The following is a 13823-nucleotide window of genomic DNA, read 5'->3' on the forward strand; positions in this document are numbered from 1 at the left end:
TTTGGACTGTATTGAAATAAATCTTTGCTTTGCTTCTGTACATATATACACTTATTATAGCTCTTCATAACATGCAGCTTGCTCTTCTGATATGAGCTGGTTTTTGAAATCAGTCATTGAGCTCTTTTTATAACAGTTTTATATCAATAATATTTATTATGCACTTATTTTGACTGGAAATAAAACTCTCAAAATAAAACTACTTTCAGTTCAAACAGCTTGCCCACATTGATAGGAAAAATCCTAGCTATTTATTTTTTAGAGGTCTATAGCCTTCTTAATGTGTTATGGTTTTGTGCTTAAAATGTTTCAACCATGACAAGGATTGAACAGAGAGTTAGTAAGAAAATTAATGCAATCAGAAACAAAACAGAAAAACCTTTACTTGTGCCTTGTTTGCCAAAATGCTGAAATGATGTTTAATACTTAACTAAATTATCTTGCTCTTGTTTTATCCCTGTGGATCCTGAGCAATGTAGGAGGTTGCCTGGCTGGTGAGATGGGGACTCATAACAGAGAAAGTGGTTTCTTTTTAAATATAATCCTATTCAGCTGCTCCTATGTGAAACTGGAGGACCCTAATATATGCTCAGCACTTTGCACAGTAAGGCCAACCGCTTATCTCTGTGTGGTATTTATGGCTTTTGTAAATATTTCCTTGTCCTTCACTGCTTTGTGCTGAGTACTTCTGCACAGAGCATAATTAATTACCATAAGATCTTTCCCAGTTTCAGATATTCTAACCTTCAGAATGTACAGGAGATCACTGTTATCAGTTTGTTTATGTGTATTATCGCTTATACTTAGATCTTGAAAGTGTTTAAGAGGACATAAGTGATTTTACAGCACTTCTTCAGCAGTTATCAAGCTCATTCCCATTTCAAAATATAGAGAAATTGAGGTAAAGAGTTGAAGAGATTCAGGTCTGCAAAGTGTTCAGTGTTGCAGAGAACGCCTTAGTAAACATTAGTGATTTAAAGTGTTCTGCATTTGAAGCACAAGGACACGTGTTTCTAATATGTCTCTAAATGTTTTGAATGTAGGATTTAGGCAGGACAATTTGAAATCATGATTGTGCTGTCCTTTTGAAGATAAAGGTTCTGTAATAATTATAAGCTTGATTTCATGAATAAAAACTTTTCAGTCTGGACAAATGGAATAAATTGCACTGAATTTTTTGCATTTTAATTTCACATTTCCAATTTTCCAATGTTTTTACAAAAGATAATTATTATTTTCTGTGATTTTTAGTTACCTTACAGCTCATACTGATACTGAAGGAGACTCTGAGGAAGAGAAGGGCTGTAAGAAGTCACCTGATACCACTGTGCAGCCAGAAGATGAATTATTTAATCTTCTACAGGAGGTGGACAGTTTGCACAAGGGTTCAGAGGATGACAAAAAGGAGAGCTTCAAACTACTACTTGAGAAAGAAGCAAAGGTATTAGTGTTACATTGCCATTAACTTATGTTTAGCACTGCCTCTGTGAACTTCCTTAATGCAAGTGTTAAAATGTGCACAGGAATGAAAGTGCAATTTCATACGTACTCTGAAAATATATTGAAAAATAAATATTTGAAGGAGGCACCAATGTTCATGTTGGGTGGGCATGAAAGTTTTGTTGTATTATATCCCATCTAAACTCAAAAATTTAGAGATTTTGTTTGGTTTTGTATTTTTTTGTGTACAATAAAAAAAGATATTGTGGGCTTTTTTCCTGGGTAAATGAAACTTTTTTTGCTGGTTTTGGAATGGCCTGTATAAGAAAGTCCTGTGGAATAAGGTATTAACCAGACCAAGTGTTCTGAAGAAATCAAACTGTGAGCCTGTAGTCTGCTTATACCTTTATGGTAGTCTTCACGTGCACTTTTCCTTTGATGGCTTTACTGCGTGCTTGTTTAACTCTTAATAAAATTCCAAAATGTTTGACAGGTAGCACTCCATTCAGTGTAACAATTTCATAATTAGTTCTAATTACATTTTCTTTTATGTATTGGAATACCCAGGCAAGTTGATGAAATGCTACTTGCAAGTGAATTTGATGCTCATTTCAAATCTAAAGAAAGCATCCATCACATCATTCAGGAATCTGTTGGATTTTATGGGGTTACATTTGTATTTTTAATTTTAAAAAAAAGAACTTTAAAACTGGTTTTTTGAAATGAAGCCTCTTTAGTTTGTCTAAAGTATTTCCAGAGTACTTTTCTGCGTTGGCAGTGAGAAATTGATATCTGGTTCTTATGTAGATTAAAAGTAGTATAAAAGGATATAAAATAACCAAATATTTATGCCGTGTTTGTCTTACCCACTCTAAGTATTGTAAAAGGAAACTATGTAAATCCCAATCTGACCTGATTCTAAGCTGTTCTCAACTTTCAGTATGAAAACTGTGTGGACTTTCTTTGGAGATTTGCACGTGCTTATGGAGATATGTTTGAGATGACTACTGATGCTGAGGAAAAGAAAAAATATGTTTCTGATGGTAAGTAGATGAAAAATGCTTATGTACAACTTCTTCTGAATGTAGTTAAACACGCTTTGAACTTTGGTAATGCTTTCTTATCCAAACAATGTCCAATCTAATAAATGAGAGCATTTGTATTGTAATTAAAATATTTTGCACAAAACCTATCATGTTGTACAACTTCAGTCCATTCTTTCTTCTCTGGAGATATCAAAAAATGGTGTATAAAAAGTCTTGGTCACAATTTAAGTCTGTTGGCTATGTATGATGCCGTAAAAATCTTCATTTTGATGAGAATCAGATGGAAACAATATAAAATAATACTTTTAAAATGAAAGAATATAAAAAAATATTTCAGCACAGTTTCTTAATTACACCTTCGGGAGAGAGAGAAGAAAAGCAAACTCAAGGCTTGTTTTTCTGAGGCAAAGTAACACTCGTGCAAATTAGCAGTTTCCTTTATGATGGTACTGGGGATAAAACTGTTTCTTGTTGATGTTTTTTCAAGATTCACATGACAATTTAAGATGTTGCTTCCAAGTGTCCCTTCCCATGTATCCTGTTTGATAGCTTAGCCTTAACAATGTTCCAGTGTTCTTCACATGTTTTTTTCTTTATTGCTTTTAGAAGCACTTCTCTTTCTTTTACAGTCTAGTTTCATATTGGCAAGAAGGACAGTATTTGTTTCCCTTCTTGTATTGGACCTTCTCTTGACTACAATAAAGCCTACTTCTTTTCTACCTGTATCACCCTCCTCCAGTCTTTCCAAACACTTTGTTCTTATGGCAATCTCTTTGCCTGTATCTGGGAATGCCCCTCTGTCCTTTATTTCTCCATTGCCTCTCCCTTTTTGCTGCAACAAAGTAAGGCTTTGTAAGAGTATTTCAAGTTCATGTAATTCGGTCTTTTGTAACTCTTCTAATGTTTTGCAGGTTGTTTGTTTTTTTTTCTGTCAGAAGGAAGGACAACACTGAAAAAGCAACTTTGGCTGCAGTTTGTCGTCCTTAAAGGCAGTGTCATGCCCCTGGGCTGTTATTACTTATTCTGTAGCCAACTTAGGCATATCCCAAGGTCCCTGACCTTATCTTTTTGTTCCTGTACTTTCATCATAAAGACTTGTGCTTTCTTAACTACTTAATTGATGCTGTCTTTGGTTTAGAAGCAGTTTGGCTTCGTTATGTGGAAGTTGCTGTGAGGATTATAACACAAACTACTTTTCAACAGGGATCTCTGTTGTTGGATTTTTGCTTTTACCAGTGGCTAGTTGTAGCCTCTCCTGATGGACAATAATGGCATAGCAAAAGACAGGGAGTGAGAAGGAATGACACAGGGATTAGGTCTTGGGTAATCAGCCTCCTTCGGCTCATTCTCATGAAGGGGTGGGTGGTGGCAGCCCTTTTCATCTCTGTTTTTGGAAGTGATGCAGAAGGATTGAGACTGCAGGGGAGCTGGCAGTAGTTTTGTGTTTTTTCATTCCATTGGGTTAGAGGACTGTGTATGCTGCTCTTTGTTTTTATGAAGTTAACTTGTAATACAGAAATGTCAGTGTGGCTTAATTGGTTGCAGCTGAAACAGAGCAAAGAGCAAGCATCTCATCTGGGTGTGTGGGTTTGATCAGGCCACTTTCTGTCATCTTTATTCAGTTAAAGCAGAACATAATGGAAGACTTTGTACTGGAAAGGAACTTCAACTAGCTAACCCCTGTACCCAAGGAAGGAAGCAGCTCTGCTGCTTATTCTGACAGGTGCTTATCTAACCTGCTTTGAACGGTCTTAGAAATAACACTGCCTCCTTCAACAGTCCAATCTAGTCCATCTCTGATTCGGTTGCATATGACTTGATAAAATGGATTAAGAAAAAAAAATAAAGTTGCAATCATTTAATTGGGATCTGAGTGCATGTATATAAGTGCAAATTGTGTAAAGCCACGATTGTCTATCTATATTTGCAAGAGAATTTTGAATTTCCTTACAGCCAAAGTATTTCTGATTGCTTAGTTCTTGGTACTTGCCAAAGATGTAGAAGAGTATAATAAATACTTTAATACATTGTATTCCTGTTACAGGAAAGGCTAAAGCTGAAAAGGCTGTCCAGTTGGATGCCATGAGTGCTGAGAGTCACCAGTGGTAAGTTTGGAAAATTAATTTTTGCATAATTAAATGTATTTATCAAATCCAACACAAGAGACAGCTGCCTTTGGCTATAAAGAAGTATCCACATTATGGTGGAGCTGGATATAAATTTCATAAAATATTCTTTAATATTTTTCATAGTTTTATGGAAGTCATTTATTATTAGTTGTAGCTACATAATTGCACTGAAGTATTCCATGGAGCATTTATTATAGCATGTGAGACACCTCACTAACCATGCTTTAAAAACTACTGTGAAATGTAGATGGGAGTATTTGCTTCAGTCAGTATATTATTGCTCAGAAAAACTATAGTTTTCAATTTACTTTCTCTCTCAGCTCTTCTCAAAATAATGTCATTTGGCCTCAGACTTTGTCTTTACCTTTATGGAAAGTAAGCATTCTCCAAAATTTTGATAAGCTTAACTCCAATATTAGAAATAGATAATAAGAGTATTATAAAAGTTTCAAATAACTTCTCAGATTTTGCTTTATTGTATAATTTTTCTTTAAGCTTGGCACTTGGATTAATTTCATAGATCTTTCCTGTAATTAAAAAATCTTTGCAAATGTGAATTATTCTTATCTGATCATCATTATCAGATAAAAGATCACTCTACTGAGTTCTGATAATAGGTCCTCACATTGCTATTTTGTTAATCAATTTCACTGAACTCCTGATTTCTTTTCTAATATTCTTAGCTTGTCCTTTCCATTTTAGCTTCTATGTTTGTAATTAATTTTATCCTCACATACTTAATTTGGGAATTCGCTTAACATTCAAGTATCTAAACCTAATCCTGTTATTTCAGGCCGTCTAAAAAGAAGTAGCCATTTGTGGAGCGTGGTTTATCTGAGTTCATTTTACTCACCTGAGTTAGAGTGACAATAATTTCTCCTCAGGTTGTTAACTACTTGGTTAGATACAGATGGTTTCATTTAAGTAGGTGACTCTTGGGCTTGGTATCTCACTCTTTCTGAGCTTCAGAGATGGCTGTGTTATGGTTTTGTGCTGTGTTGCTGTAAGCATTGCTGTATTTCTTCTTTTTTTTCTTCCTTTTGGTTTATAGTGACTAGTGACCAAAATACCCACTATGTAACAGCGGGGCGCTGGAAGTGCTGCTCTGTGGGAATTTCAGGCTGGCTTTCACCTTCATGGAGATCTGCATTTTCTCTCTCTGGTCCCTTGTAACTAATAGTGACAGTGTCTGTAATGTGGAGATTTAGGATAAAGCTCTTGCTTTTGGCTGTTCTCAGCTGCCTGTCACTGCCTATCTGCTGGAGTTTGATACTGTGGCAGCAGAACTAGTGGAAGAGGATAATTTGAGCATCACTTTTTAGTCAAAGGTGATGTGGAGCCGCTGTAGCTTGAATACCTGCTGACAATAATTTGCAGCCATTTCTGCTGTTAGGCTGACCACAGCCATGGCCACTTGCTCGGGGAAATGATGCTGTACTCCCTTCAGCTAGAGCTATGCATATAAACAACCACAAAATCTCACAAATGTACGATTGCCCATTTCTTGCCACCATCCTGAGAGACTGACAGGATGTATAAACTTAACTTCACTGGCAGAAACTATGTTGACAAAAGCTTGTGTGTTGTTGAGGGAGATGTAGGTGATCTGTTGACTTCAGATGTGAGATCCTGTACTGGCAGGCACATCAAGAAAGGGAGGAACTGAGAGTGTAAAGAGACATGTTCCAGAGGTTAGTTGAGAAAACCTATTTGAGAGTCTTTACTTGAGTATTTTCTGTTTTGTAAACTACTGCCTTTTGTTAGAGGCAAGGGATTTTGGTATGGTTTATAGTTATCATACTTTTTGTACACGGATTGCAAATGGATATGAAGATTTTATTACTTGTTGAAGTTGTGCCTTTCTAGTGATATACGTGGACGTCGCAAATTTAAATAGCTTAGTGTAATTTTCCCTATCCCCCCACATTATCAGCTTATTTCTTCTTTTCTGAAGTCTTTCTGGTTTGAAACACACGCACGCTTATATATATATATATTTTTAAAGCGTAGTGTCCATACTGGATATAAGGCTCTAACTGAAGCCCTGAATGGAGTGAACTTTCCTGCTGATGTGTTTCAGAAAGACAGTTGTATGTTTTTGTCTAGCCTGCTAACTCTCAGACTATGGTCCCTGCATATTCTCTTCTTCTGTGCCCTACTTAACCATCAATGAATTTGTTTTGTAACCGTGTGTTTCTTTTCTTCCTCGGTAGGGTGCTTTCAGCAAGTTTCATAGATTTCATGTTGATTTCAGTCCATCTCTCTGGTTTATTGAGCCACTGGGGATACAAATGCTTGCATCATCCTCTCAGATTACAAACTTATTTTAAAAGTTTTTTTTTTTTTTCTTTTCATTAATGAAATTATTGGAAGGTAATGGATCCAGGACAAAATTCTGTGGCATACCTTTAATGACTGTGCAACTGTGTAACTGATGATTCTGCAACTATTTAAACAATATTTTCATGGCTGGATTGTGATGAATGTCATGTGGGACAAAGTCAAAGTCTGTACTGAGGTCAAGCCATTTCCCATTTGTTGCGTTTCTCTAATAACACTTCATCTTATCAGGAAAAAAAATAAAATGGTTTTGTGTGATACTCTTTATTCGTGACAAACTTGTGTTAACATTTTTTCTGTAAGTCAAAAGCATACCAAGCAATTATCTCAGAACGTTTGCTGGCTTGTCTGTATCCTCTGCCCTGTCCTTCTCTTTCTGAATAAGAACTGATTTTCCTTTTTCTTTTCTGCTGAGATTTTCCCCATTACTCAAGAGAACTTGATTGTCAGCCATGTCAGATCTGCTTTGGTTGGGTCTGGCTGATGCAAATTTATATAGACAGTATTTTATACATTAATCACCATGAACAGGAAAGGAGAGCTCAGGAAATCTTTCCAGAATGAAGTGAGCTCTCAAAACTGTATGCAAACAGAATTTTGCCTAAAATAATAAATAGACAAGACAGTGTGTGAACAGAAAACAGAGCAATAGAATTAAGACAATAGAATCATAGAATTGGCTTGGAAGGAACCCCACGGATCATCCAGTTCCCAACCTCCTTAACACTGGCAAGGCCACCAACCTCCAGATCTGGTGCTAGATCAGGGTGCCCAGGGCCCCATCCAACCTGGTCTTGAATATCTCCAGATATGGGGCATCCACAGCCTCTCTGGCCAGCCTGTTCCAACACCTCACCACTGTCTCAGTGAAGAACTTTCCCCTGACATCTAATCTAAACCTTCCCTCCTTGAGCTTAAAACCATTTCCCGTTGTCCTGTAGCTATCTACTTGAGTAAAAAGTTGATTCCCCTCCTTTTTATAATCCCCTTTTAAATACTAGAAAGCTACATGAAGAAATAACATGGAAGTGACATCAAACCTGTAGTTAAAATAAATAAACCTTAAAAATATTTATAGAAAAGCACTAGGATCACTAACAGGTAGTCAGTTAGGGAAGAAGCACTTAGTGGCTCACAGTTGAAGGGCAGTACTCATCTCCAGATGTATTATACTTGTACGTACATTATATGTGTCTACAGGTGAGTGTGGGACTTGTCCTCCCCATATAAGGGATGGAGAGCTATTGTGTACCTTTTGATATTCTAGGGTACTTGTATGATGTGGCATGTAATACACATGATCTTTTGGAGTCTGTATCCTTCTCAGCCAGTAGCTGGAGGTGATAGGATAACCTAGGGCATTTTCTGTGGCAGTAGGCACCTGAGCCCAGGCAGGAATCCTGTGAATTGAACAGGGGCTCTATTGACTTTTTTTTTTTTTTTCTCACTGCTAATTGTTCTTTATTTTCTTTCTTGTGTTTCTTTTCCTTCAGCTATTTTGTTTTGTATGTATCTTTCAAGTTGAAATTCAGTTTGTATTTAGTATTTCTCATGTATGTCTGTAATTGTGTGCTATTCTCTTATACCTGTCCAATATCCCCACTTCAGCTGTGAGCTGTTTTAACTTTTAGGGCCAGTTCTTTTTTGATTTTTAATTCAGTAGAGGATATCTTGCTGGAACTGTATTAGTCCTTAAAATTACTTCCTTCCTTTCCTCTGCATCAGAAAGGATCATTTGCTGCTGTGCTCTTGAACGTAGTTTCATAATAACTTTCATAGAAATTCATATAGCCTGGCACTCTTTTCATGGTGTAGCAAGAAGTAGGACAATAGACCTCTCAGAAAGTTTGTTTTGGAAACTTACTCCTGTTGCTTGAAAGCTCCATTTACAGCATAAAGATGTTTTGGTCACACTCTGACTGACATAACTGTTCAGAAAAGCCCTAGTGTAGGCAGAGCTATGCTGGTGAAAGCATCCCTTTTCCAGAGGTTTTTCTTGTGCTGTGGAACTGCTATAAACTGTCTGGAAAACAAAATATCTCTTTTGTCTGCACCAGGAGAATTTAGTGTAATGGTTTGTAAACTCTTGCTCATGTATGCCTAGAGTTCTGGTATCCTTCCTTACTTTTCAGACATGCTTTGGATAAAAATAGGTAATGTTGTCTAAGTTCTTAGTAGGTCATCTGCATTGTTTCTTGAAACTGTATCATAAGATATATCAGAAATTAGGATATCCAGCTTGCTGATGAGAACACTGACAAATTACAAATACAGTGTTTAAATCTTACAAAATGTTAGCAGAACAAAAAGAACAACATATCTTGAAACAATCAGTTTTAGTAATGAACTTTTCCAGGTGCAAATAATTTTCATATCTGAATCCAGATATTTGAAAACGTGATCACTCTTAATATTGCGCTGCCAGTGAGATCAAATGGTCGCTGCTTAAGAAATAAAACAAAAAAAACTTGAATGTTAACACTGGAAAAGAAAAACTAGCTGTGAGGTGCTACTCTTTTTTTGACTACCCCAGAGGGAGACAGCGTAAATACTGTTCATGGCTTGTTGCTTTGTTCAGCTTGTATTGAATACTCAAGTTGTGAAGGAATGTGAATGAAGAAGTCAGCATAGGCCAGTTGCAGGTCACTGAGTTTTTCCTAAGCCTCTAGCCTGTGAGGAGGAGCATGATGCATGCCCTGGGATAAGGGTCTTGAAGTCGTGGTGCTTAGATGAAGTGCTGCAGCCAGAGCAAGTGAGGTGAGCTTGAGCTGTATTTACTAGAAGCTTCTTGCCCAAATGGTCACAGGGAAAATAATACTGGCAACCAAGCAATGCCTACTACCTTTCTGTCAAGGATGGTTGTATTACTACTCCAAAAAGCTATTGCTTCACTTTATTTCCAGACTCGTGAAGACCCTGCTAATTTTTTCAAGATCATACTTGCAACTACAAGTAATGTCAGTTACAAAAACAAAAGTTAAATTTCTGGAACACAGTTCAGTTGTGGGTTCTGCAGCTTCAGAAATGCAAAGCATGGCATGACTGTGTTCTGTTGATGAACTTCTGTGAATATCCCTTAGCAGCAACATTTTTCCTTGCTTGAATATATTATATGTGTTGTGGTAGTTTATGAAACCAGAATTCTTAAGTGTTCTTATGTTCATGTATTGTTTTTGTTTTGTTTTTTTTTCTTTTACCAAAGCATGGGTTTGTTTCCCATGTGTTTTCGAGTGCCACCTTATCCCAGCACATGCAGCATTTGATATTTTCCTGGAGCTCAGCTTCAGTGCTCCGATAAATTTTTAATATGAAAACTATTTTTCTGCCAACTTTTGCAAGGCTTAGATGCATTCCAAGTTAAAAACAAACAAACAGGGAAAAAAAGAGACCCAACAACAACCAACAGTGCAACCAAAAAAATCCGCAAAAAACCCAACGCTCAACAACTGAAAAACTAAACACTTCAACTTAGCATCTTGGCACATTTTACTTTGGATGTTGATGGTCTTTCACATTCATAACTCTACTGATGTCAAACTACGATCTCTGGAAGAGTAATGGAGCAGGAATCACAAGCAGTAATATAAGTTGCAAAAAAACCCCATGCAATTCAATGGGAAGTGACACCATGTTGAAGTCAGATTAAAAAGTGAGCCTTTGGGTATGGCTCGGTTGCAGATGGTCAGAATATGTCAGTGAGTGAAGCAAGTGTGTTAGGAAGACTATGGCCAAGAAGCAAGATAGGATTTTGAATGCCCTAATGTGGCATTTGACTCAAGCTCTTTAATCTTTGCTATATATGTATGTCTTTTTCATTTGGAATAGCTGTGGTTGCCAGAGCTAAACTGCTAGTATCAGTTCTCTGTGTTATCTTTATTAAAATTCAGGTTGCTTGCAAACATGCTTGATAAAACTTGCTGGATCTGCCTCCTGCTGGTCCTTTTGCAGCGGGTATGCACTATACAGTTTTATCTTGTCTGAATGGGTATAGACATTTTGGAATGACAGAAAGGAAAATGCAAATTCATCTTGATCTGGCCATGCCCACTGCCATCTGTTCCATGCCCACCACTCTCTGGTGGAGAACCCTCCCCTGACACAGCTCCATGCCGTTCCTTCGGGCCCTGTCGCTGTCACAGAGAGCAGAGCTCAGCGCTGCCCCTCCGCTCCCTGTGAGGAGCTGCAGCTGCCATCAGGCCTCCCCTCAGCTCCTCTGATCTGGGCTGAGCCAACCCCGCTGCTCCTCACACACTTTGCCCTCCAGACTCCACCATCTCTGTAGCCCTCCTTTGGACACTCTCTAATATGTTTATGTCCTTTTTATGTCGTGGCACCCAACCCACATCCAGTTCTGGAGGTAAGGTTGCACAGTGCAGAGCCTCCTCTCTCAGTGACAGTGCTGGGCTGCTGCACCCCAGGGTACAGGTTGGCCCATTGAGCTGGCAGGGCACATTGCTGCCCTAGATTCATCTTGCCATCAGTCAGAAACCCCAGATCCCTTTCTACAGAGCTGCTCTCCAACCTCCCATCTCCCTGTCTGTGCATAGATTCCTGGCTGCCCCATCCTTGCTGTTCTTAAAGTTCATGTGATTGCCAGTGATTGTGAGCAAAAAGAATAGCTCTGGCTTGCAGAAGACATATTTTACTCATTTCATAAGATATTTTCTCATTATTATGTGATTTTTAAAAAATTAGTATTATTTTTCCCCGTAAGTTTTTCAAATGTAGCGAAGGTGCCCAGAGCTGGCGGTACCCGCGGGCTGGCTGTCAGCCGCAGTTCCGGGGGTCTCCACCAGGTGGGGCCAGCGCTCCGCGGCCATCGGCTGCAGGGGGTGCCTCGCCCCGGCGGGGGCCTGAAAGGCAATGCTCGGGCTGAATGGTAAGGAACACACTGAAGCGAATGTGGTCAGTTCCTAGTTTTCACTGATCGGTGTCTTAATGCTATCGTTGCTGCTTGGATCAGTGCGATAAAAATTTTGTTTCCCTATGCTTGCTTGCTTAAACTCTGAAAATTATTTAAGATGTCAAAAGAACTTTTTCCTGGCAAAAAACAACCAACCAACCCTCCCTTCCCCAAATGAATCTCTGAAATGCAATTGAATTTCAACTCTAAACGTTTAATAATTGATTTATACTAATTTATCGTCTATCCCAGTTTAGAAGTATAAGATAGAAAAAGGAGAGAAAAAAAGGCTGTGAATATACGTGAAACACATTTTCACGCTTTTAAAGTGAGTAGGTCAGCTTATTTTTCATTTGTTATGAATGTTGCTCGGATTTCCCTCCCCGGAGATTTGAGCTGTAAGTAGAAGTTTTTCTTTGAACTGGTTTAAACTAAGGCCCTCTTTCTTGTCACGCACAGACAGGGAAATACTGCAAGGTGCTGGATTAGCTGTTCGCTTTTCATTGTTTTCTTTTGTAGCAGCAATCCGTTTAGCTATGGTATGCTGAGTTTATCTGATTAGCACTTAATGAGTAAAGGGAATAGGGGAAATGTTGCCCGAGTTACTTAAGCCTAATAAATGTTTCGGTACCTTCCCCCTCTTTCTAAATACCTGAACTTTCCTGACCCCGCCTTGCTTGTTCCCACCCTCCCCACTCTTTCCCATACGAAACGCTCCCTGTGCAGCTCCTGCTGTCAGAAGCGGCGGTGCCATGAGCGGGGGCTCTGCTCAGTGCTCCCCAGTGGCAGCTCATGCCCTCTCAGAGGGATTTGACAGCTGCCTGGAGCTCTCACAAATAACTCCTGTGCTGTGTTAACTGCTATGCTGTGCCTGGGAACGTCAGCCGACCAAAAGAGCAATAACTTGCAGCATGAATATTGCTAAATTAAAAACTACTAGGTATGGCTCTGAGCAATAAAATGATTTATTTAGTTATGCTGGCAGTGACAATTTAATGAGGATTCATTGAAGCTTGAATAATTACATTATATAAAGAAATTAAAGAAAGCTGAGGTTTAGTAATCCTTTAAACACCGTGTGCCATACAGTTTGCAGTCGCGTTACCACCACTGACTTCACAAGCTGCTTGCTCGCTCCCATCTTTTGCTCTGTTCTTCAACTTAATTTCTCATTTCTAGGATTATTCTTTGCTTTAATTCAGTATTACCTTGTAAGATCTTTAATACAAAACTAAAAATCTTTAAAAAAAATTGATAAGTCATCAGTTTAGTTTGTCATGCTCAAGTACAGCTTAGGTGGTTCCATTGGTTTTATGAAGAAAAGTGAAGTTGTTTTAATACCAATGAGAAGAAGTTCAAGGAAAGTTGGACTGATGTATCCAGAGAGCTGCCTTATGAACAACTGTTTCTGTTGCTGTTGAAGTAATGAGGACAAAGTAATGGAAGTTGAGTGAAGTGTCAGATAAGCATCACTGAGAAAATCAGCCTCTAAAAAGAGAGAGAGCTCTGAAACCTTTTCAGATTTACCCACTCAATGAGAAAATTTTTAATAGAAATAACCTTACATTTCTTTTATGTATGGTCACGGTATCCAATTTCAGAGATTTAAAGTAAGGAATCTTAGTAAATAGGCAGCTGAAATAGCAGCTGTGATTTTATAAGAGTAAAATGCGCACGTATACTTTTTAAATAATTGTAAAAATGTTAAAAGAATGCTCAGAGATGCTTGCAAAAGGCAGAAGACAACTGCTGTTTCTGAGGCTTGCTGCTCCCTGTGAGCACGCCTTGGGGATTTGCCTTCGCAGGAGCACCACAGTGCAGAGTGCAGCGGGTTGGGCTGAGCTGCTGGTAGGGTTGGGGCCGGTTGGGAAGCACTGAGCTGTGAGCTGAGTGGTAGAAACTTTGGAGGAAAAAACTCCCTGCTTTTTCACTTCATTGACGGTGTTATTTAATCTTCTTGTTTCC

At 38.4% G+C, this 13823-nt stretch overlaps 1 protein-coding gene across 2 annotated transcripts in view; it reads left to right on the plus strand.

Annotated features, from left to right (window-relative positions):
• The window catches only part of RMDN2 (regulator of microtubule dynamics 2), a 41762-nt gene that overhangs the window by 5718 nt on the left and 22221 nt on the right, over positions 1 to 13823 (plus strand). For both annotated transcript variants that reach the window (XM_085219541.1, XM_085219540.1), the window contains exons 3-5: positions 1252 to 1441; positions 2381 to 2483; positions 4531 to 4591. In XM_085219541.1, the coding sequence (XP_085075667.1) occupies positions 1252 to 1441; positions 2381 to 2483; positions 4531 to 4591 (354 nt within the window). The remainder of the gene's footprint in view (positions 1 to 1251; positions 1442 to 2380; positions 2484 to 4530; positions 4592 to 13823) is intronic.

Source organism: Meleagris gallopavo, chromosome 2, assembly GCF_905368555.1.
Source record: "Meleagris gallopavo chromosome 2, MGAL_WU_HG_1.1, whole genome shotgun sequence".
In the NCBI taxonomy this organism is placed as follows: Eukaryota; Metazoa; Chordata; class Aves; order Galliformes; family Phasianidae; genus Meleagris; species Meleagris gallopavo.